The sequence below is a fragment of the Aspergillus stella-maris genome, assembly GCF_047715825.1.
Source record: "Aspergillus stella-maris strain CBS 113639 unplaced genomic scaffold BDV14scaffold_15, whole genome shotgun sequence".
Lineage (NCBI taxonomy): Eukaryota > Fungi > Ascomycota > Eurotiomycetes > Eurotiales > Aspergillaceae > Aspergillus > Aspergillus stella-maris.
Window position 1 is genome coordinate 108,698 of NW_027396809.1, and position 23,107 is coordinate 131,804.

The window sequence follows — 23,107 nt, forward strand, 5'->3', positions numbered from 1 at the left end:
TTTATGATAATGACAAGCTGTACCTATCTACCGATTTATCTACTTAAGCTTAACATCCGCATCATCATGAAACACCGTCGTCCCCCAATTAGGCACATTAAACCTCTTCCCCACCGGCACCGCAAGCCCATCCATAGCCTCGAGTTCCTCCTTGCTCAGCACAAAGTTGTTCTTCAAATTTCCCGCAATGCGTTTCGGGTTCGTGCTCTTCGGAATAACACTCCACCCCTTCTGTATCCCCCAAGAAAGCATAACATTCCCGCTCTCAACACCCCGTTTCTGCGCAATACCCGTAATTACAGGGTTCGAGTGAAGCGTACTCCCACTCCCACCCAACGGCCCGAAGGCAGTCTGATGGATTCCCTTCTCCTTACAGAAAGAGTTCAATTTATTCTGTGGCAAGAGAGGCTGGATCTCCGTCTGATTCACGGCCGGAACGATCTTTGCTGTCTTCAACAGTGTCTCCAGGTTGATCGTTGAAAAGTTAGCGACCCCAATAGCCTTCACCTTGCCGGTAGATAGGAGTTTCTCCATCTCGCGCCATGTATCTCTAAAGTCCCAGCCCTGGGCATGGACAGTGCGGTCTTCTTTCCCGTAATTCTCGTCGTTGGGTGATGGGTCCAGTGTTATGGGCCAGTGCATGAGATATAGATCCACGTAGGAGAGTTGGAGGTCCGTGAGGGATTTGTCCAGGGCTGCTTGGACGCGGCGGTGGTCGGAGGACCAGCTATTGATCTTAGTACTGGAAAATGAATAAGATCAGAGAGACTTACAGTTTTGTCGTGACGAAGTACTCTTCCCTTGGTACTTTGGTGTCTGCAAAGACTTGGCCTATTTCTGCTTCATTACCGTCTGCTTTTGTTAATCCTATTGATTCTACATCGACTCTGGATAGAACTTACAAAGAGGAGCACAGTCCTAGCGAGTCGTTAATACTTGAAAGTAAGTATAGAAGGAGAAGAAACATACAAAATGGCGATACCCCGCCTCAAGCGCCGCCTCAACAGCCTTAGCAGCCTCACCAGGCCCAGCCTTCCAAGTGCCAAAGCCCACAGCGGGAATCTTTGCGCCTGTGTTGAGAGTGAAATATTCTGTTGCCATTTTGATTGATTGATTGCTTCCACGACTGAGTATGGTGATACAAGACACTAGGTAACTACCCCTCACTGGACTCAGAAAATCGCATAGTATAAGTACCTCGATCTACTACTCCAACAGTAATCATCCGAGGTCCACGTAACAATCTACATCTCCAGCAACGGCGAGAAGACCGAAGTCGAGCAGCATCCGCGGAATTACATCTGGATTGGTCCGGGGGAAAATAACCATTACGGGCGGTTGGGGAAAGACATACGAAGCTTGGGTCTGGGCCTGGTGGGGTACCTATGGAAATATCCATTCGTGCTATCATTTCATCGTGATACATTCGTTCCTAAGTCGCGCATGCATGCAATTTGTTCCATCCCAATTCCAGTCCCGTCCCATCCAAGCCCACCCGGATGTACTCCGTACTCTGTGCCCAGATCCATCCCGTGGCAAATTCACCTATACAGTCCTCTCAACATGCGACGCACCACTCCCACTCTTCCTTACCTCCTGCTCCGGCTCACCATCCTGATTCTCCCCTTCAGCAGCAACAAGATCCTTGTCCTCGCGAACACTCTGACGCACCGTCTCCTCCTTTGTCGGGTACGCATGCTTCCACATAGTCCACAGCGGCCTTTGAAAGAGGTCATCCATACTCTCGATAGAACGACCCTTCAACTCAGGAAGACAGAAGAAAATAAATACGACACCGAGGTAAGTCAGCAGCGCATAGAATAGGAACACGCCGTAGCCCATGTTGGTGATCATATTTGGTGTTGCGCGTGTAATGCCGTAGTTGACGATCCAGTTTGTGAAGAAGCAGAAGCCCATGCATAGGGATCGCTATATCATAATTATTAGTCAAGGCCGCAATAAAAGGGAATAGTAGCCATACAATTCTCGTCGGGAAAATCTCCGACGCAACAATATAACACGCAACGCTGTGCCCAAACGACCATCCAAAAGCGTAGAGGTAGATCCAGACAATACCAACAATACCACCGGCAGGCGTACCGCCCAATTCATCGGTGTCGACACCAGCGAAGCGCAGGTAGAGTGCTAGATAAAGCATGGCAGTCGCTTGGATCGTGGCGCCGATGAGGAGGGGGAGACGCCGGCCGACGCGATCGACGAGGTATCCGACGTAGAAGAGTGTTGCTACGACTTTGACGGCCCCGTAGACGCCTGTGGTTAGGAGCGAGCTGTCGTCTTTGACGCCGATGAGCTCGAAGATTTGGGGGGCGTAGTACTAAGAATCAAAGTCAGTTCGGGCCAAATGAGACAGAGTCAGGTGGTTGTAGACATACGTTCAACGAGTCCGTTCCCGTCAGTTTGTGAAAGAGGAACAGTAGCACAGCAAGGATAAAGCGCTGCAGGTTGCTTTTATTGCCAAAGATATCCTTGACAACAACCCAGTAGTTGTGTCCTTGAGCCGTCTCCTGCTCAAACTGCACCTGAGCCTGAATCTCCCGAAACTCCTGCTGAATATAGGGGTGGTCGACAGGCAGTTTCCGTAGACGACAGAGGTTCTTCAACCCCTGCTCAGTCTTGCCATGGTTAATCAAGTACCTGGGCGTCTCAGGGATCCAAGGGATCATGAGAACCAGCAATCCACCAGGAATAAGCTGAATGCTCATGGCAGTCTGCCACTGGTGATTATCCGTGTCAATACCGGGCCTGTCCCAGAGCGCAACGGCATAGTTGATCCAGAAGGCAAGCATCAGGGACACCACAATCATGAGATTGTAAGTCGCTGTCATACTTCCACGTACAGACTTGGGCGAGTTCTCAGCAAGGAACTGAGGGCTCAGCATGGAACTGGCGCCGACACCCAGGCCACCGATGAAGCGTCCTGAGAGAAAGGTGTTGTAGTGAGGGACCATCTGCAGGGCAGCCCCGAGCATGAAGACGAGACCCCATAGGAAGACGGACCATTTGCGGCCTAGGTAGTCGGATGTACCAGCAGCAAGGAGGGATCCTGCTGCTCCTCCAGCGGCGACCATGGCAGCGATGGTACCCTAGCTTCATGTTAGAGGATACAGGCAAGCCGATCCCAAAGAAAACTCACCTTTCGATTATCAATCTCGTTTTGGGGAATGTCATTCAAACCAAAGGCGTTCTGGAAAGACTCGAGAGTCAAAATGCCACCAATGTTACCAGTATCAAATCCATAAAAGCAACCTGCCCAGGCCAGAGTGATCATGAGATACAAGAGCCGAAGATTGAAAATCTCCTTAGGATCCGTTTTGGCATCCTTGCTGGCCCAAAGACTCGATCCGCCAGCCATTGTGAGAGATGAAGATGTTGACTTCAGAAACAAAGTGGAATGGAGTGACAGCGATACCCCCGGAGTAGAGAATCAGCATATCACTGCGAACGAAGGTTCCTACTTAAGCGACACAGATCAACAAAGCCAAGGAGAGAATACCCCCGCTCTAGCGCAGTACCCCATGGGGTTCACACTGCTGATCTCTGGTCCATCGGACAGTCGTCCGATGAGCCATGGACGAGCAATTACTCAGTGGATTGCATTCGGACAAGGACCGAAGCTCGGGTTGCCCCCCGCAACAACGTCAGTTTTTAAGAAAGAGATGCATACACAAGCCCTCCATGGTCTAACCACAACTGTATCAGACCAGCAGCCATGGCAGTCACCCAAGAAACTCTACCAAGCCTTCTAGACGGCACTGTGCGTGCAGCCTCAACACCATACGCTCGACAAGAGGCCTACCTGCGACCGGCAACAGTGCAATGCCACGCCTCCAACTTACTCCGCCTATCAAATGGCGATCTCCTCTGCACCTGGTTCGGCGGGAACATGGAAGGAAAGCCCGATATCAGCATCTACCTTTCCCGTCTGCCCTCAGGAAGCCAGAACTGGAGTGAAGCCGTCAAAGTAACCCACGACAACACCCGCAGCGAGCAAAACCCCGTTCTCTTCCAACACCCCTACGGCGCACTCTGGCTCCTCTACACCTCCCAAGAAGGCGGGAACCAAGACTCTGCAATCGTGAAGCGAATCGTATCATCCGACAGCGGCAAAACATGGGATGACGCCGAAATCCTCCTCAACGACCCAGGCACATTCATCCGGCAACCCGTCAAGATCCTTGAAAACGGCACATTGGTGATTCCAACATTTAAATGCCGCGTTGAACCCGGCGCAAAGTGGATAGGCAACGACGATATATCTGCTATTCGCACGTCGACTGACCTGGGCAAAACGTGGTTTGATACGCCTATCTCGGGAAGTACGGGATGCGTGCATATGGAGATTCAGCATCTCAAGAATGGAAGTTATCTTGCTCTTTACCGCAGTCGCTGGGCGGACTTTATCCATTCTTCGACGTCGCCTGATGGGTTGGAGTGGAGTGAACCGAAGCCAACTTCACTGCCTAATCCCAACGCAGGAATTTGCTTCGATGTCCTTCCCTCTGGACGAGTGGTCGTCGTCTACAACCACTCCTCGCGCCTAAACGCCCTTGGTCGGCGCGAAGGTCTCTACGACGAGATTGCTGAGCCTGGATCTGACGCGCGCCCGAACCAGAAAGCTCGAACAGATGGAAAGGAAGCCTTTTGGGGCGCCCCGCGCGCTCCATTGGCTGTTGCATGGAGTGACGACGATGGTGTTACTTTCAAGCATAGAGTTTTGGAAGAGGGAGATGGGTTCTGCTTGAGCAACAATAGTGAAAACAAGGTGAATCGGGAATTGAGTTACCCGAGTATGCTTGTTGATGAAGATGGGAAGAGCTTGCATATTGCGTATACATTCTGGAGACAGACTATCAAGTATGTTAGTATTGGGGAGGATTTCTTCAACTAGACGATAGGATGGATATAGAATGCTTGGGATGATGATGAAGCCTTTTATTATTGAAATTGGAACATGGATACTAGACTTGTGCTCCAAATCATTCTGTTTCATAGAGGGATAATATCCTGATACCTGGAGGCCTTCTTTAGCTAGTGAAAGGAAGTAGCCACCCTAGCACGGTATCAGAGTAACAAGATATCATACAGAACGTCTTGAGATATTTCTAACCGATTTCTTTCTAGGTTTTGATTCTATGAATAACAAGTAGTCGGTGTTACTGTTTCCGTTGTTTGAAAATCATTGATGTACAGCATCTATATTTGAAATCTGACACCTACACACTGGACCCTCTATACACGATCGGGAACAGACTGCTCGATCTCCACCAAATGCTGCATAACCTTAACAACCCAATCCTGTTTCTCCTTCGGAGAAGGTTTATACGGTTTCCGTGGCCAGAAAGCCTTTTCATCTGAAATCCCAGCACCCGGTCCAGCAAAGTAACCAGCTGCAAACTTCGTCGGGGCAATACCCTCCTTGCATGCCTTCTCTGCCTGCGCCACAAGACCTTGTAGCTTCTGCGCTTCTTGTACCTTGCCCTCCTTCCATAGCGCGTAGAGCTTAGAGACGGACTTAGGAAAAACGTTTCCGATACCTGTAACGCAACCTGAGCCGCCGCCGATGAGGCATGGGAGAAGCCAGTCTGAGGACCCAGCGTATACACTGAATTGTTCGTGTTTATACTCGTTTGTCAGACGGGTAACCTTTCCAGCGTTTCCGCAGGTGAGCTTTGTGCCGACGATGTTGGGATGTTGCGCCAGTTCGGACATCACGTCTGAGTTGAGGTCGACGCCGTTGCACATTGCGGGGAACTGCACCTGATTAGTCTCGCCCTATGCGACGCGTGTAGGGGAACGTACGCTGTAGATGACAATGGGAATCGGACTGTTATCAGCAACCTCGCGGTAAAAGTCTACAATCACGTCCTTGGTCACGGCTTTGACCCAGTATGACGGCGGAAGCAAAAGACCAAAGTCACCACCGGCCTCGTGCGCCTCCTGGGCAAGTCGAATAGACTCATTTGTAGATTGCCCGCTGATACCAGCGACGACTGGAAAGTCGGGAAGTCCAAGGTCTGTCGCGGCCTTGCGCGCAACTTGAACAAGCTCTTGTCGTTCTGTCGCAGAGAGCAGAACAGCTTCTGCCGTTGTCCCGGCCATCACGAGGCCGTCGACACCCCCGCGGATCAGGTATGCAAAGTATTTGTATGAAGCGTCATAGTCGATTTCTTGTCGTGGGGTGGACTTGTATAGAGAGAGCACGGGGCAGTAGATGCCTGCAGGCAAAGGCTTAGCCTTTTGAACGAGTGTCGACGTCATTTCGAAGTTCAATGTGATGCAAAGGTTTAGTCCTGCAGTCAACAATCTGTCCTATCGGCTCAACGAGTGTTTTAATGTATTTGTCGCAGTGTCTACCCCCCCCAATGCAGCACCTCGGAGGATGACCGAGCGGCGGCAAACGGCGGACACCAGTCCGGTTGCTCACTTATATGGCCTGCTATTGGCCCAACAGGGAGGAGAAAAGATGGAGAAGGGTCAGAAGATGATTGCACGAGTCATGCGCAGCCATTGTACTTTTGGGAATTGGAGCTATGCGATGATGGGGCCACTCAGCTACTAGCAGACACTCGGACAGGCCAAGGCTGTCCCCGTGGGGGAGGGGAACGATTGTCGCTTTCTTTCGCTGTCAAACACCAAGTGCTATCAGACCACTCTCATGAAGCTGGCTGATCCCTCGCAATGCCGAAACGCAAGAGAGACTCGGCGGCCACTAATGGCCACCATGAATCATCTTCTGACCAGGGCCCAAAGGGAGGGCAGGAGTTGACCGAGGTTTTGCCGGGCATAACGCGCAAAATCACTGCGTGTGCTGCTTGTCGCAAGAACAAGGTGCGCAAGTCTCGGAAGTCTTAGGAATGATCTAACCCTGATAGATACGATGCGATATGCCCGACGATGGCCCTCCCTGTATTCGATGTCGTCGCCGCGGACTCTCGTGCGTCCTGAACCGCAGCCTGCAGTCCCTGATCGAAGACACAAAGAATGTGCAAGTCCTGCAGACCGACATTTCGCGCCTTCATAATACGTTAGAGGCTGTCTGCCAGCACCTAGGACTGGAAAGTCCCAAGGCACTTGCCTCCGCCGGGAATGTTCGCGATGTCTCCTTCCCTTCAGCCGAAGACCAGGGACAAGCCCAGCAAGACGACGAAGGCTGCGAAGTGTCTCCCCCTGAATCGCCCTCTGCTGTTCAAGCACCGATCGACACATTCCTCGACATCACCAAGATACGAAGCCCGTATTCCATCGAGTCACCTCCCAGTGCGCGCACCAGTCGGTCGGGCACCAGGTCAGACCTAATCAGCAAAGGCATCATCGGCGCGACCGTTGCTGAACGTCTCGTCCACCACTACTTCTCGCGACTCGATCACTATCTGTATGGCATCGGTGGAGAATATCAAGGCCTCGAGCAGCTGCGAGCGAATGCGCCCATCCTTCTCGCGGCCATCTGCACCGTGTCCGCCCTGCATGACCCTCAAGACCGCGCTGTCTACGAAACCTGCAATCGAGAATTCCGATCGCTGGTAGCCAAATCAACCTTTGAGAAGCGCGATGTCGACTACATTCGTGCGCTATGTATTAGTTCCTTCTGGCTAGCGGATGCCTCTCGCATTTTCTGCAGCGATGCTATTCGACGCGCCGCCGACATGCGTCTGCACCGGAGCTTTGATGCCTTGTTCGAGGATCGCACTGCCTTAGGGCATCCTCCACACCCTTCTGTACCCTCACCATCATCATTGAACTTGGCTGCTGCCACCGATCGCGTGCGCCTATGGTACCTCCTCTTCGTTTGCGACCAACACTTGTCGATCCTCCACAACCGAGATTCGCTCCTGCGCAGCGAAAAAGGAATTGCGGTCGGCTGGGAGTCATATCTACACCGCGCAGAAACAACAGAGTCGGATGTTCGCATCCTATCGCAGGTGTCGCTGCTGCTTATAATGGGCCAGGTGCGCGATGTGCTTGGCTCAGACAACCAGACACCGCTGCCTCCGGCACTGGCCAGCCAGATTCTGAATTATTCTCGACAGCTCGACAAATGGTACACCAAATTTTCCGGTCTTTTTGTTACCAATGCTTTTATCGGCGAGTTTCCAAAGCGAGGTCTGCAGCTACACTACCAGTTCGGCAAGCTCTACCTAGGCCATCAAGTCTTCAAGGGCCTGCATGGTCGACCAATTCCACCCCATTTCCTCACTGCTGCTACAATGGCCCATGATACTGCCGCTGCCATATTTGAGATGATACTAGGCGAGCCAGAGTTACAAGAGGGTCTCGTCGGAATGCCACACTACTTTCACGTCATGATTGCCTTTGCCGGCCATCTGCTTCTCGAAATCTGCCAGAACTACTACGAACAACTGGGCATCAAAGTCCACGAAGACTTTCAACTTATCAACGGCGCCCTCAATCTTTTCCGTAATACCCAGTGCATACCACAACATCCCATATGGCGAATGACGCCTGGTCTAAATCGGAAGTTGCAAGACTGCGCTGCGAGCATCGGCGCAGCCGTGTCGTCTGCAACTGAACCCATCGGCCTGAATATCCAGCCAGTGATTCCAGGGCAACAGGACGCATTATACTATCCCCCTGTACAGGCTCAGCCGACTCAGCCCCTAGACGAACTACTGTTTACGGACTTTGGAGAATTCAACTTTCCAGACTTGACCTCTAATTTCATGACCTGATTCCATCTACGAGGCTGCCTGACCGTAGTCCTCTATATACGCCCTGATGGTCTCCGTGAGATCAACATCAGGGTAAAATCCCAGAGAAATGGCCTTCTCAATATCAAAGATGGCCGGCCACGATCCCACAATCTTCTGCACAGCAGGGTCCGGCATCTCAACCACGCGCTGCAACGCCTCGTCACCACCAACGTTCTTCAACCCGTCGAGTATCTCCTGCACAGTAACCGTCATCCCCGGAAGATTCACAATCCGCGAATAAGTCTCCTTCCCAAACGTGACATCCCTCGCGCGCACAAGGTTGCAAATAATCGTCCTAGTCGAGCAAACCCACAACTTCAAATCCCGTCCAACAGGCAACAGGCTTTCCTCGCCCTTAAGCGGCTCTCTCACGATCCCCGAACAGAAACTCGATGCGGCACCGGATGGTGCTCCGGGTCGAACAATGATAGTCGGTAATCGCACAATGATCGCGTCGATAATCTTCCGGCGTGAGAAGTCATTGAACAGCACTTCACAGATATGCTTTTGCGCGCCGTACGACGACTGAGGAAGGGTCATTGTTGATTCGGTCACCGGTGAGCTTAGGACATCCGGTCCACCAAAAACAGCCAGACTAGACGGGTATACGATGCGAACGGGCTTGTAATTGTCTGTTGTAGCCTCATACCGCCCCTTCAACACCTCAAGGATATTTCGCATCGAGTCAACATTGACAGCTAGACCCAATGAGAGATTCGCCTCACTAGCACCCGACATGATCCCGTGCAACAGATAGATATGCGTAAACTCGGTCGAGAGGAGGGAGCGGCAAGTATCGGAGGACGTAAGGTCCGCTGTGAGAGTCGTGACTTGGACATCATCATTCTGAGCTGGCGAACGAGGCTCAATAACGTCCGTAAGGACGAGCGATCTGACGCCGGGCGTTGAAATTAGAGAGTTGGCGAGGGCTTGGCCGATGAAGCCGCCGGCGCCGGTAATGAGTATGCTCATGTTGTGTGAGGATTGGATTGAATTCGGGCTCGAAGGGAAGATAGGAAAATCACAAAATCAAAAGGGACCCAGCAAGAAAAATAGTAGGAAACTAAAGCTCTCTCTTATTAACATAAAAATATGGAAGATACATAGACATCCCGGGGCCCAAAACAAGACACCATAGAATCAGGGACTTCCACCCGATCCGATCAACCCGCCTGCATATGGGAACCCCTCGCCCTGATCGGAGTTATTGCGACCAATTCAGCCTACCTAGGTAGATGGACACCTAGTATGGAGGTAAATCTACCATACCATACTACACGTGTCCAAAATCCACTACCTACCCCAAGCAACGGAGAGAACCCCGCAGATCATCTCGAGCAATCCGATTCTCGGGTTCTTAACCGGCGCTGGGGGTCTTGCTAGGTGAAGGGGCCGACCGACTTGCTCTGTACTTGGTGATTGTGTGATGAGGGGATGTGGAATGCGTCGCGGGTCGTTTTGGGGGGGCTTCTCCTGCTTCTGCACTGTACTGGTTGTGGTCCTACGTTGATGTGACAATGGCGTCCCCCCACGGAACCCTTACCTAGTCGAAGCAGTGTTGGCTGTTTCAATGAAGGATTACATTAACAGTGAGAAGAGAAAGAAGCCGCGCGTTAAACAACCAGGAAACCTTTAAACACTGTCGGTAGCTAAAAGTCCAAAGGAGCTAGGTATCTAGGTATCTATAGCCTCGCTCTCGGGGTCCACGTAATCCAAGGATGACAGTCCTGCGCCCGAATCAAATGCTCCACATGCGCCGTGTTGACCATGCCCGGGTGCGCCTGGTCGATATGCGTGATCCCGGCTAGTTTCATGGCAGAGACGAGTTCGTCTTTGAGGACTGTAGATTCAGGTTAGCCAGATGATTTCGGGGAAGAGTGACGGGTTGCGGAAAGCTTACTCTGCGTGAGATGTTCAACGCCTTCCTGTCCGTATGTCAAGGAGTACAAGTATGGGCGGCCAACTCCAACAGCTGTGGCACCGAGAGCAAGGGCCTTGAGAATGTCTGTTCCACGTCGGACACCGCCGTCGATATAGATTTCCATCTTGCCAAAGACCTCGGGGCATGTCTTGTGGAGTTCCAGGAGGGTGATTATGGCCGGTTGTACACTGCGTACGTTAGCCCTGTTCAAAGACACAACAAATGATAGAAAGGAACATACGTATCCAGAGAGCGTCCACCATGGTTACTCAACATTATGGCATCAACTCCATACTTCATCGCCAACTTTGCATCACCCCCCGTCTGCACTCCCTTAAGCACAATCGGCAACCCCGAAACCCGCTTAATCCAGGCGAGATCTTCCCAATTCAGTGTCGAATCGATATACTTTGCCATGACTCTTCCAAGCCCACCACCCTTCTTATCGTTCTTCGCGACCGCGCCACTCACTGCCGAAACGAGGTTCCCTGCTGAGATACGTTCATCGGCTTCGCGCTTTCCGGGAATGGGCGCATCAACTGTCACAAAGATTGCCTTGATGCCGAGGGAGGCCGCTTCACGGAGTAGCTCCTCCGTCTTCTGTCGCTCAGAATTGACATAGAGCTGGAAAAAGAAGGACTGTCCCGGTTTTCCAGCGGCCACAATCTCGGCGAGGGGAAAGGAGGCGTTATTCGATATGATCTGGACTATGTCCTCCTCCGCACACCCTCTCGCGAGCGCCAACTCTCCATCAGGATGTGCGAGTTTCGCCATGGCAGCCGGACTGACGAAGAACGGGGCCGAAGATGAACAGCCCAGTATACTCCTCTTCGTATCCACTTCCTTTACATTCCTCAGGACTCTGGGACGCAACATGATCTGGCTATAGCTTTTCAAATTCGCCTGGTGAGAAACGAGATCTGTTGCAGCGGAGGAATAGAATGCGAATGTTTTCTGGGTGTACTTCTTTTGCGCGACAGACTCGAAATCGTGGACTGATATTAATGTTTCGAGGGGTGGAATTGTGTTCTCGTCCTCATCCTCCACGATGGTGCTGCCACTGTCGGAGATCGAATCAATTGGAGTCAACTCCGCGGTTGGGTCAATCGTCCCTTTGCATTGTTCGCCTTGTAATGTCTTTGCGATCATGGACGGGGCGTGGACTTCATCGTAGGCTTTTGAGGCATCGTTGCCGGCGTACTTTAGGATGACTATACTCGTCAGCTGGCCGTCTTCTGAACTTTCGACAAAGTACAGGAATGTAACTCACTCGCCGCACCACCTGGATGCTCATCTAGAAACGCTGTGATATCGTAGACGCGCGAGTGGACGACAATCCAGCAATCTTCAGCTGTCGCGTGTCGCTCAAGTTCAGCTTGCGCAATCAAGGGGCCGTTCGTTGCGTCTTCCATTTTGATTTGACGAATATTTCCAATGGCAGAAGCACCAGGACTTTGAAGCTCAAAAAAAAAGTTCTAAAAGTCGAGGCCATCGCTGAGCTACAGCTTTCCTCCGCATAGTCCGGGGTAGCGGCGGAGACTTCCCCGATACCCCAATTCGGGGTCGACCGGCGGAACTCCGACGCAGCGAATATGTATGGGGACTGCGTGCCTGATACTGACTCCAAGCAACACCAAGATGTCAGAGATGGAGCAAGTTCTTGATATTGAAGAGGTGACAAGGCGTCTTCCTCCAGCGGTAGACAGCACTGACCTCTTCGCGCAAATCGCTCAGCGCAATGATCTCCCCATTCTCGTGGTTCTGGATGACGACCCCACCGGAACCCAAACCTGCCACGGCATAAACGTTCTCACGGTCTGGGATGAAGCCATACTCACAGAAGAACTCCAGCAATGCAATGGCGGTTTCTTCATCCTCACTAACTCGCGCGCTCTACCCCCGCCCGAAGCACGCGACCTGATCAGGGGCATCTGCACGGCCGTCAAGAATGCCGCGGATAAAGCAGGGAAAGAGTTCGAGATTGTCCTCCGCGGCGACTCAACACTGCGAGGACATTTTCCTGATGAGCCTGAAGTTGCGCAAGAGGTCATTGGACAGGTTGACGGCTGGATTCTTGCGCCGTTCTTTCGACAGGGTGGACGGTTGACTATTGACGACGTTCACTATGTCAAGGATCCAGCGGGGAAGCTTGTGCCGGCTGCCCAGACTCCGTTCGCAAGGGATGCGACGTTTGGATACAAGAACTCTAACCTGAGGAAGTATATTGTTGAGAAGGCCAACGGCTCGATTACAGAGGATCGCGTTCACTCTGTCTCGTTGGAGGATATTCGCGTTGGAGGAGCGAAGGCCATCAAAGAGAAACTGCTGAGCTTTGAGAAGGGCAGTGTTGTCGTAGTCAATGCAATTGTCGATACAGATATGGAAGTTTTTGTACTGGGGTTACTGGCAGGTACGACTCATTTCCGGATTGCCGTATGACTGAATGCTAACTTGTGCAGCCAATTCCCAGGGCCGGAAGTATCTCTACCGCACCGGTGCTGCATTTGTTTCGACAAGGCTGGGGATTCCGCAGATTGCACCACTGACACCAAAAGGACTTGGCCTAAGCACGAAACGATCTGGACCCGGTGGTCTGATCATCGCAGGTTCCTACGTACCGAAAACGACAGAACAGTTACATTCCCTCATCGAAGGCCGCGGTTCAGATCTGCAAACGATCGTTCTCAAAGTTGAAGACCTCCTCAAGAGTCCCGAAGCCGCAGATCAGGCAGCGTTGGACGCAGCAGACAAAGCTGGACACCTGATCCTTAACGGACACGATGTGCTTGTTATGACAAGTCGAGACCTGATTACCGGCAACGACGGCCTGTCGAGTTTGAAAATCGGTAGTACCGTTGCCGCCGTCCTCGTTTCCTTCCTCCGGCTTCTTATTCCAGAGCCTCGATATGTTATAGCTAAAGGTGGCATCACTTCTTCGGACGCCGCATGCAAGGGGTTGCGAATGCGCAGGGCTCAGATTCTCGGACAGGCAGCGTCGGGCGTACCGCTATGGCAATGCCACGAGCCGACGTCAAAGTTTTCAGGCATCCCCTACGTCGTATTCCCTGGGAATGTGGGCGAGGCAAACACCCTTCGTGATCTCGTCACTTCATGGGCGAAAGAGTCAAAGCCGAGGATGGAGTATCAGCGATTAGGAAGGAGCTCGTTGAAGGTATCCCGCGTCATCCTCGGCTGCATGACATTTGGCAACCCCGCATGGGAAGGAAGTCCGTGGGTGCTCCCAGAGGAAGAAGCACTCCCACTGCTAAAGAAAGCATACGACTGCGGTATCAACACCTGGGACACCGCAAACACATACTCAAATGGAAGGTCCGAGGTCATTGTTGGCAAAGCATTGAAGCACTACTTTATTCCACGCGAGAAAGTTGTCATTCTATCAAAGCTATATTACCCCGTCATGGACATAACCTCCAACGCACGCCCCAACCCAGCTGTCAACGACGGTGAGCTGGTCAACCAAATGGGCCTGAGCCGCAAGCACATCTTCGCAGCCGTCGACGCCTCCCTGGCTCGCCTAGGTACAACCTACATCGATGTCCTACAACTACACCGCGTAGACGAAACAGTCATCACCAACCCCGAAGAAGTAATGAAAGCCCTCCATGACCTGGTACAGTCAGGCAAAGTCCACTATCTCGGCGCCTCAAGCATGCACTGCTGGAAACTCGCACGTCTGCATTACACCGCCAAGGCAAACGGATGGACAGGCTTCACCAGCATGCAGAACCTTTACAACCTGCTTTATCGCGAGGACGAGCGCGACGTGAATCCCTTTTGCGATGTCGAAGGAATAGGCCTTATCCCATGGAGTCCATTAGCAAGAGGTCTTCTAGCTCGACCAGCGACTGTACAAACTGAGCGCTCAAAGAAGGATGCAAAGACTGCAAAGTGGTTCACGGGTGATCAGAATGAGACTATCATCAATCGAGTGCACCAGGTCGCTGAGCGGAAGAAATGCTCAATGAGTGCTGTTGCAATGGGATGGTTGTTGAGTAAGGGCGCTTGTCCGATTGTTGGACTAAATAGCGTGGAGAGGATTGAGGCTGCAAGCGAGGCGTTTGGGATTGAGCTTTCTGACAATGAGGTCAAATCCTTGGAAGGGCCGTACAAGGCTTTGGAGGTTCAAGCTATATAAGATTAGGCATTGTAATAGAAGCTAAAGCCCGCGTTGGCCGAACTGCAAATGTACATGCTTGAAGGACCTGTAGATGGCCGCAATCCCCATCGAGTGATCCTCTCACATCGCACGCCTGGTCAATAGTATCAGTACTAGAAGATGGTTCCATAAACAGCTCAGGCTGCATTGAGCGCTTGAGACCGCGTCTCTCCTCCATTGCAGCTTCCTCGTCGCGCAGCTGCGTTGCAAATCGGGTGGTAGGCAGTCTCCGCAGCCCTCTGACTGTGCCGCCGTGTTCCACTGGCTAGGCATGAAACAACCTTCGCGAAAGAAAGAACATCAATGTTCATTCCCTTTAAATTTCCAAAAGTGTGTCCAATCCTGCCAAACGGTCTTCATCGAGTGGCACTCAATCGTCAAAATCGCAGAGGTTGTATTCACAACTAACAGTGCCGCTCGACGAGGCAGATGCGCACAGCCACAGCAAATCCATAGGCTACGGAAGCCCCACGGCAAAGTTGGAAGAAGCAAAACACTCCAAAGGTTCGAAGAAAAGCAACCACTCATATACCAGCATAGTGTTGGTGGGCAGCAATGTTGTCGTTGGCCGCCGAGGCTGGCGCTTACCTCCAGCTCTACGGCCGTGCCTCTCTACTCCTATGGTATATATTCCTCCACCCGGCAAAGAAAATGTCTTTCTCGAGGGACTTTGTTTGTTACTCTCAGATTACTCAAGGCGAAGGCTGCTTGACATCACTTTCGAAAAGACTGGGCACATTCAGCGGTTGATGCGATGGAGGACCAAGAGAAGAGACCTGATGTTGATGATGGCGCCCAAATTCCAAAGGAACATGTGCCAACATCACACGATTCAGAAACGAAAAACGGCCCATTTGGCTTTGATGGTGAGTCTCTCTCCCTACTGCTTATCTTCCTCCGATATACAGCGCTGATACTGGCATAGGCGACCGCGTCGTCCTTCTTGTAACTGCGCCACTCGGCAACTCTTTCCATAGTATCAGGGCAGCGGTCGGATACAACCCCCCAAAAATCCCTACCGTTGACTGGGATAGCCATGATACCAGCGCTTTCCCTGATCTCGAATCGAGGATGAAGTTCACGACGCACTATGCAGTTTGCGTCATTGACAGCAACGTCTGGGACGACTCGTCGCTGAAGCTCAAGGACAAATTCGCCCAAGGGAGATTCTGGGATCATCCGGGGGAATCAAACTTTCTTGCACCATCTCAGAGTAGCGTCATTGGCAGCAAGAGGGCCAACCCACCTGTCAAAAATGACGGGGTGCCATGGGAATATGACTGTATCGAGACTATAGACAGTGGACAGGTCATCGGTCAAACCAACATGTCTGATAGAGAGATCTCTGCAGGTGAGTACCTTTTGACAGAGTCAAGGGCTATCATACTTCTTGCTGACAAGAGGAAACAGTCTATCGCGAACTTCGACAAGACTGGCAGTATATGCCTGTGTTTTGGAATTGCCACGACCTTGCAATTCGTCTCACGCATCTAGTAATCACGCCGTCTAAAGATGCGGTCACTTTCCTTCGGAATCTTATGTATTCGCTCGTTCGAGCATATAACAAGGAGGTCGGCTGGTTTGAAATCAGATGCTGGTTTGGGTTGGGTGGATGGTGCACAGCAGTGGCAGGAGGTATTGCCTGTTTTCCTCCCATGTCAGCCGTTGGAGGTGCAGTGTTCATGGCAGGATGGGCGACGGGCTTTGTTGGGACTTTTGTTAATGATGCAAAGGTGAAGAAGAAGTTCGCTTACATGCGTAAGCTGGAGGAGCGGTTCCCAGTGCTGAAATCCCTCCATCCAGACAGCGAGTAGGGCACACATACATCAAGGGCCACGGATCGGTGCAGTTTGATCGAGGAATTTATTCCAGTGTCCTTCTGTGCTTCACTTGAACCAAATGCTGTTTGTTGATTTAACTCCAGATTGTTTATTGACTTGTGCTTCTGCCACATTAAACTATGCTACGCCGCGAGTTATTATCATTCCATATATAACCGCCTCGGGTCGACCAGACACCGCAAGAGACAGATCTCTAATCTCTACGTAGCTTGATACCCGATACTTGTACCTTGCCAGCTTAATTCAGATATATAGATTGACCTCCTAACCAAACAGGACATTCACAGTCACCATCACCGAAGGATAGTCATCTATAATACCAGCCGGGGCACCATGTCCAGACATACCAGTCAGAAAGCTCTACACCTCTCCTACAACTCTTCCCAATCTACCATGTACAAGTTGGCCTTAGCATATTAGTTTTGAGTCTCATTCATTCATCGTTCATTCAATTCTATCTAGGTATCCTATTCAATAGTAGAAAATTCCTAGTAGTAATCCTGGCGCGAAGCCTCCTCAACCTGCTCACGGGCATGTCTCTTGGCCTTTTCACGGTCAACAAAGTCCAACCCCTTGGTCTCAACCTCACGGTCGATGAAAGCTCCAGCGAAACCAGCGAGGAGCTCCTTGGCGGTTTCGTGGGATTCGGGCTTGCCTGCAGCACAAAAATAACATTAGCCTCAACTACCTCCAGTATACGTTTCATATTTTGGGTTCGTTTGGCAGGGAGGAGTGGTCGTACCGTTGCGCTCGCAGTGCTGCTCGTAAGCCTTCATGGCTTCGAACGAGGCAGCGCCGGCAATAAGCTCGTGGGAGAACTTGGCGCGGTGCTCTTCGTTGGTGTGGTCGAGGTTGTTGAACTCCTCGTAGGAGCGGGCCTGGTGGGTGTCGCCGTCTAGAAGAGAAGTAAAAGGTTAGATTGAATGGTATGGAGTTGGAATTGGAAAGAGTCGAGACTTACCGAACCAACCCATGATGTCTGATTGATGTTAAGTTGAAAGGAGGTAAAAGTAAAAGTGGTAGTGGTAAAGGTAGTGTTGTACTGAACCAGCAGTGAAGTCTGAGAAGCAACAAGACAACAGAGGGGTAGTCAGGGGTACTTATACCACCTTCGAGGGGACAGATGGAGGGGCGGGGTAACAACAAGCCCTATCAGGACAACGAGCACAGCTGACGACAAAGCCAATGTTGTCATCACTGGACCTCCCACCGCTCACGTCTCAGAGTCAGGGCAGTGGACATGGACAGGGCGTGGCTGAAGCTGAAGCTGAAAATAGACACTCCATTCCACTTCCACAGGGCAGGCCGATTACCCAACCAAGCTTTACAGACCCCCCATGGACCCTCCCCATCCAATTTCCCACCATAATTGGGCAATAGGACCGCTAAGCAAGCTAAGACACAGCCAAGTGGTCTTAGCATGGCCGATCCGCCCAATTTTCGATCCAGTCGATCCAGACGTGCGAGACTAGGCAGCAGCTTTCTGTTTCATTTGCTGTCGCCGACTCGCCGACATAACACCAGTGGTCCGATGGCTACGCCACAGCTGTGTCTCACTGTTTTGGGATGCGGTGGGTTGTTGGGTGCGCCACGCGGGATTTTTCGGATCAGGCACGATATTACATGGGAATTCTGAGGATGGAACTGGAGACGGAGAGAGGTGGCTGCGCCTCGTCTCGTATTCAACGTCCATGATCTCATCACTGGAGCTCTGCAGCCTGCGATGGAGCTCAAGCTAAACCTCGAAAAGCCAGAATTGATTGCATAATGCAATGCCCCCGCCATTTCAAGCTGTACGTAGCTAGTCAAGCTGTAACAGCCCTACGTGTCCCTTTGCCAATTGACCCTCCGAGCTCTCCACCTCCGCTCCACTAGTACGGCGATTATTACCCCCCTCTTGCGCCCTGGATCAGCCTCGGGAATGCCAGCTTGCTTGACCGCCACTACTTTGTACTCCGAGCGGAGTTGGAGGTCGATGAAGCTCGCGGTGTCTTGCCTTCGGCTGATTGAGCGTCACCGACGAAGGTTAACTTGGAGATAGTGAACAATCATGTAGAACATCCTACGTGCGTAACTTGGGTGCACGAGGGTCTGGTCGTTTTTCTACATGTAGATTAGAATGCAGTGGATGTGTATGGCTCAAGTGAGGGGTGAAGGGACTCGGCGACTTCACAAGGGGTCTTAAAGATAGCGTAGCTACGGAGCCTCCCGTAACCACCAAGGTGCATCATCCATTTCGTCATTTCGTTTGTTATAGACTAAGTGGAAAGCATTGGGCTGCGTCGTTAGCGTTCGACAATAGATTCCCTGCTGCAGAAGCTTTCAGCTAGTCGTTTCTTATGGTAACTGGGCCCGACGGGAAAATATATATTGGGCTGGCAGAGTCCATTGAAAGCACCCCTTGAAAAGAATACGATGCTGTAGGAACATCGTCAAAACTAAATAATCACAATATATGTTGCTTATATTGTTTAGATCAGGAAAGGAAGTCATATCCCAAGTCTCCCAAAAACTTTACATAGCTAATAAAAATTCTACGCCAAATCATTAATCCTCCTCGTCAACATGCACAGTCCGGATCCTGCCCTTCAAAGAATATTCCAGCTGCTCAGGTGTATCTTCAACAAGCTTATACCCGTTATCAAGCTGCCAGGTCCGATTGTCATGGCGCCCTTCAACAACAGACGATATCCATCGCACTGCACCAGCAACCTTATCTTTATTGATGAGGCGATCCTTGATCGAGACATGAATGAACTCATTTGTCGGACGAGACATCGAACCTGGTTGCTTGTAAGCAAGAGGAGTACGCGACGACTTTCCAGCCAGGACACCCTCGAGCGTTCGAGTAAGCCCGCCGTGAGGTACTTCTCCCAGTGCCGTTGCCCATGGGACCATCTCAGCCTCAGCCGGACGCGGAGGATGATCGAACAGATACTCCTCGGCATCGAATGCAAGCTGATTGTACTTTGAGCATTGCGCGATCATCCACCCAAGGGCAATGTTCGACAATCGCGGTTCAGTGCCTCCACCACCGACATCGGTATGCGCTCCAGAAAACCACACCTGAAGAAGCTCGGTACCATCTGAATCGTCAGGCTTGTGCCATAGTGTAGGCTGGTACGCCGTCCTCTCTTCATCGAGTGCAAGCGCATGATACGCATGTCTAACCTCCCTTGAGAGAAATGTATTGCGAAACTCTAGCTGCTCGCCGAACCACTTCCCCAGCCAGGGCTTATGGAAACCAACAGTGTCCCAGACTCCAATGACTTCAACAGTGAATCTCGGAAGAGGATCGCGAAAGCCGAGTTGACGCCGCTTTTCGTCACTGTATCCTTCGATTTTCTTGCCATAAAAGTCATCATAGACGGTCGCGAAATTGTCCATTCCTCTGGGCGTGAGCAATCCCCATTGGCAAACTAAGCCAGCAACAGCACGCGCCGTGTAAGCACCACGCGAGAACCCAAAGAAGTAGATTTTATCGCCGTCGGCGTAATTATCTGCGAGAAAGCCGTATGCGGCGCGGACGTTGGCGCTTAGACCGACCCCAGTGACTCCTGCCAACAGTTAGCCAAATTCAGCCTCAGAGAAAGTGAAAATTGTACCTCCAAAATATTTATCTCCGAGCCCTGTTCCAACGCCCTTCTGGTAGTACATAATTTGGGGAATCTCTCGCCGCGATCCGTTGTCCTCCACGATGGCAATGCGACTTAGGGCCCGAGAAATGCGCGTCACGTTGGACGGAGGCTCGCTGGTGTCAGCTGTAGCATCTTGCCACGTTCCTGTATTTCAAATTTAGACAAGCTAATCAGTGGTCCGGACATATAATACCGTCGCAACAAACAATTAAGCGCTTCGTCGTCATGATCCCAAAGTTACATATCACGTCGAGTGTCACAAAAAAGAGATTCGGCGCGGTCGCGTCTGAACATCAGGCATTCTTATGTCGCATCGACTCCGCACATAGCAGCTGAACATAATGCAGTTTGGGCAGGGTTAAGCGCAGGCAGCCACAGATCGCCAGCCATTTCGACACGAGATCACCCCCGCGGACTGCAGAGGGCAAGCCAAGCCGAGGGCCGTATTGGCTGCGAACAAAGCGTCCAGGATGCCATGCCTTGGCTGCATCGTGGAGTCAGTGAGAGTTGGAACTGATGCAGGGCCAAGAAGTTTGTGGGACTTTTTGAATTGCATTTTATTGCTTTTGCGAGGGTAGCGTAATTCTAGGCGCCGAGCTGCTAGCGAAACCTCAGATTGAGGCGGAATTTAGCAGGAGGACTTAGAGTATCTCCGGCTTCTCTCTAGAAGGCTCAGTATGTGCGGTATGAACGCACTTTCCTTGGTTGTTCGATCGGTTGCACTTCCCACGGAGTTGTGCCCTGGTTCTGGCCACAGTCCGGCAATGGCTCACTCACGACAATTCTCTATCCTCAAGGGAAATCGAGTTCGACACCCACATTCATTTACAAAAAACTATACAATAACATTTAACAATAACCCACCATGGCGGAAGAACCCCCTGGAAGCACACAAAACCCCTATGTTACCGCCGCCAAAAAGCTTCTTATGCGCATGGAGAAAAACGAGCCCTTGGAATGTTGTGGGGTTTTCGATGGGATAACCGCCCGGATTGCCCTTGAAGAAGCCTGGGAAGGATTTTACGTAGTGAGTTCAAACCACACGCTTTCCACAGCATAAACTCAAAGGCGCAGGGCGGAATCACAGCATGCGCTTCCCGCATGGCTCAAGCAGACGCAGATAGTGGCGCCCAGACCGAATTCCTGGACGCGGTGGACAATATCACAGAATTAGCTTGGAAAGTCGGCACCATGATCATTGCCGACCCAGAAACTGGCATGGGAGGTACGCTATCCTGATATGCACACCTGAACATCCCGCTGATGAGACAGACGCCATTGCGGTCGAGCGCATGACGAAACGGTTCATCAAGGCTGGTGTCGCTGCGTTGGTGATCTCGGACCGCGCTCCAGCCAAAGGTAAAGATCCAGCCGGCCACGACATGGTCATGCCGGACAAGGATTTTTTGGCCCGAGTCAGCGCTGCTCACAAGGCAAGAGACAGCCAAGACGATATTCTGATTATAGCTCGTTCGTCTGGTCATGGCGCGCTCGGCATAGACGGATCTATCAAGCGACTCAAGGACGCGGAGGCATTGGGCGCAGATATCATCTGGCTAACAGGAGTCGCCAACAAGATAAGTCCCAACGATTTTGCACTGCGCGTCAAAAATTCAAAATTCGCAGTTGCCAAGTCCACCAGCACTCCGAATAGCCATCATCGCCTTGGGCGCGCAGCCTTGGAACAAGTTGCCCTCATCCTGTGGCCCGATGCTTCGATTGGAACTATAGTCAACTGGCTAGGCCGCGACTTGCTGGAGCTCTACGTAAACCAAAAACAGTCTCGAGGAACCAGGTTTGAGACGGGAAACTTGTACAGACTTTTCGGCTTCTATCACTGGGACAAAACGAAACCAGAGGCCGAGAGGGCTGCGGAGGAGCAACTTGAAAGAACGCCTGTACCTAGTCCCCGGGCTGCTGCATCCCCCGAAGCGCACGCAAGAGGCGCCTGGGCCTCTGGTCCGCCTGGCTTTGGCGAGTCTGAAGCTGGCCCGTCTGGCTCTAGTCGTAGGGGTAATGGTGGCCATGGTGATCGCAGTCGTGGCGGTCGCGGTAAACATGTCCATTGGAGAGATATACCATAAATAGTTAGTTTAGCTAGCAGGATACCAAATTAGATCTTCTTCACAACCATCCATTCCGATCATGCGTACGTAACATGCCGAGACATCGATAAGCCCTCTGCGCGATAACCACAATCTAAGAACATACCAAACTGTGAGACACTCATCGTCCAACATAAAATGGATCCAATCGCCCAAACCAGTCCCAAAATCAACATCATAATAGATCATATGAGACCACAAACAAATACCGAATACGAAGCCAAGCCCCTCCCTAGAAAACCACCCACTCACAGCACCCGCACAGCGAGCCTCCCTCTCCCAAAATATGATGCCATTGGGACAATATTGAGGCTGAGACACAAACGCAGGACCGGAAAATCAAGCCGATTGCTAGGGTGAGATGTAAAACATGGCATGCGACCTGATCACCCGGTTGATCGTTCCTCTTGACGCCATGCAGTGGAAACGGGATAAAAGGTGCGATGGGGATATTTCTTCCTAAGGGGGATGAGATCGTGACGGGTGGGATGTCTCATTTCTCGGTAACTTGAAAGTTGTCTCGTGCCTTTTTTGGGATGGGTTGGTTGATTGGTTGGTTGGTTGGTTGGATGGTGGTTTCTAGGGGTTGGAAGGGGCGCGGGAGTAGGTACCATAGGGAGGAAGGAGATGGCGAGGCGGGGGAAGGAAAACCGAGGGGCCCTTTGGGAAGACATGGAGTAGTATAAGAGAGAGATG

The 23,107-nt window shown here is 51.6% G+C and overlaps 12 protein-coding genes across 12 annotated transcripts; 5 read left to right on the forward strand and 7 right to left on the reverse strand.

Moving 5' to 3' along the window:
• Positions 1-39: 39 nt before the first annotated feature.
• On the reverse strand, positions 40-3,373 carry BDV14DRAFT_207608 (uncharacterized protein; the record flags this gene model as incomplete). The annotated part of the gene is made up of 9 exons (XM_073775173.1): positions 40-727; positions 774-852; positions 903-918; positions 970-1,091; positions 1,575-1,614; positions 1,672-1,929; positions 1,982-2,335; positions 2,394-3,104; positions 3,155-3,373. The coding sequence occupies 9 exons, from the start codon at positions 3,371-3,373 to the stop codon at positions 40-42; spliced, it is 2,487 nt and encodes an 828-aa protein (XP_073630071.1).
• A 357-nt stretch (positions 3,374-3,730) lies between these two features.
• Positions 3,731-4,909, forward strand: BDV14DRAFT_207609 (sialidase family protein; the record flags this gene model as incomplete). Its single annotated transcript, XM_073775174.1, has 1 exon — positions 3,731-4,909. The coding sequence occupies one exon, from the start codon at positions 3,731-3,733 to the stop codon at positions 4,907-4,909; it is 1,179 nt and encodes a 392-aa protein (XP_073630072.1).
• Positions 4,910-5,173: 264 nt separating this feature from the next.
• BDV14DRAFT_32054 (dihydrodipicolinate synthase family protein) lies at positions 5,174-6,461 on the reverse strand. Its single transcript, XM_073776536.1, has 2 exons — positions 5,821-6,461; positions 5,174-5,772 (listed from the first exon to the last, which is right to left on the reverse strand). Exons 1-2 carry the CDS (start codon positions 6,277-6,279, stop codon positions 5,251-5,253), a joined length of 981 nt encoding a protein of 326 aa, XP_073630073.1. The 5' UTR covers positions 6,280-6,461; the 3' UTR covers positions 5,174-5,250.
• A 238-nt stretch (positions 6,462-6,699) lies between these two features.
• On the forward strand, positions 6,700-9,101 carry BDV14DRAFT_207611 (uncharacterized protein; the record flags this gene model as incomplete). Its single annotated transcript, XM_073775175.1, has 2 exons — positions 6,700-6,849; positions 6,894-9,101. 2 exons carry the CDS (start codon positions 6,700-6,702, stop codon positions 8,706-8,708), a joined length of 1,965 nt encoding a protein of 654 aa, XP_073630074.1. The 3' UTR covers positions 8,709-9,101.
• Positions 8,430-9,740, reverse strand: BDV14DRAFT_207615 (uncharacterized protein). The gene has a single exon (XM_073775176.1). The coding sequence runs from the start codon at positions 9,699-9,701 to the stop codon at positions 8,715-8,717; it is 987 nt and encodes a 328-aa protein (XP_073630075.1). The 5' UTR covers positions 9,702-9,740; the 3' UTR covers positions 8,430-8,714.
• A 671-nt stretch (positions 9,741-10,411) lies between these two features.
• On the reverse strand, positions 10,412-12,062 carry BDV14DRAFT_198211 (FMN-dependent dehydrogenase-domain-containing protein; the record flags this gene model as incomplete). Its single annotated transcript, XM_073772868.1, has 4 exons — positions 10,412-10,569; positions 10,630-10,838; positions 10,892-11,861; positions 11,921-12,062. 4 exons carry the CDS (start codon positions 12,060-12,062, stop codon positions 10,412-10,414), a joined length of 1,479 nt encoding a protein of 492 aa, XP_073630076.1.
• Positions 12,063-12,297: 235 nt separating this feature from the next.
• BDV14DRAFT_207621 (NADP-dependent oxidoreductase domain-containing protein) lies at positions 12,298-14,955 on the forward strand (the record flags this gene model as incomplete). Its single annotated transcript, XM_073775177.1, has 2 exons — positions 12,298-13,060; positions 13,110-14,955. 2 exons carry the CDS (start codon positions 12,298-12,300, stop codon positions 14,804-14,806), a joined length of 2,460 nt encoding a protein of 819 aa, XP_073630077.1. The 3' UTR covers positions 14,807-14,955.
• A 760-nt stretch (positions 14,956-15,715) lies between these two features.
• On the forward strand, positions 15,716-17,045 carry BDV14DRAFT_32080 (uncharacterized protein). Its single transcript, XM_073776538.1, has 2 exons — positions 15,716-16,178; positions 16,238-17,045. Exons 1-2 carry the CDS (start codon positions 15,899-15,901, stop codon positions 16,639-16,641), a joined length of 684 nt encoding a protein of 227 aa, XP_073630078.1. The 5' UTR covers positions 15,716-15,898; the 3' UTR covers positions 16,642-17,045.
• Positions 17,046-17,092: 47 nt separating this feature from the next.
• On the reverse strand, positions 17,093-18,158 carry BDV14DRAFT_170079 (DUF3759 domain-containing protein). The gene is made up of 3 exons (XM_073768143.1): positions 17,630-18,158; positions 17,411-17,563; positions 17,093-17,323 (listed from the first exon to the last, which is right to left on the reverse strand). Exons 1-3 carry the CDS (start codon positions 17,640-17,642, stop codon positions 17,157-17,159), a joined length of 333 nt encoding a protein of 110 aa, XP_073630079.1. The 5' UTR covers positions 17,643-18,158; the 3' UTR covers positions 17,093-17,156.
• BDV14DRAFT_32082 (uncharacterized protein) lies at positions 17,716-18,158 on the reverse strand. Its single transcript, XM_073776539.1, has one exon. It carries the CDS (start codon positions 18,088-18,090, stop codon positions 17,863-17,865), a length of 228 nt encoding a protein of 75 aa, XP_073630080.1. The 5' UTR covers positions 18,091-18,158; the 3' UTR covers positions 17,716-17,862.
• Positions 18,159-19,039: 881 nt separating this feature from the next.
• Positions 19,040-20,561, reverse strand: BDV14DRAFT_170082 (T6SS phospholipase effector Tle1-like catalytic domain-containing protein). The gene is made up of 3 exons (XM_073768144.1): positions 20,500-20,561; positions 20,274-20,450; positions 19,040-20,225 (listed from the first exon to the last, which is right to left on the reverse strand). Exons 1-3 carry the CDS (start codon positions 20,531-20,533, stop codon positions 19,216-19,218), a joined length of 1,221 nt encoding a protein of 406 aa, XP_073630081.1. The 5' UTR covers positions 20,534-20,561; the 3' UTR covers positions 19,040-19,215.
• Positions 20,562-20,872: 311 nt separating this feature from the next.
• Positions 20,873-22,436, forward strand: BDV14DRAFT_170084 (Pyruvate/Phosphoenolpyruvate kinase-like domain-containing protein). The gene is made up of 3 exons (XM_073768145.1): positions 20,873-21,333; positions 21,381-21,531; positions 21,579-22,436. Exons 1-3 carry the CDS (start codon positions 21,172-21,174, stop codon positions 22,388-22,390), a joined length of 1,125 nt encoding a protein of 374 aa, XP_073630082.1. The 5' UTR covers positions 20,873-21,171; the 3' UTR covers positions 22,391-22,436.
• The last annotated feature ends 671 nt before the right edge of the window (positions 22,437-23,107 follow it).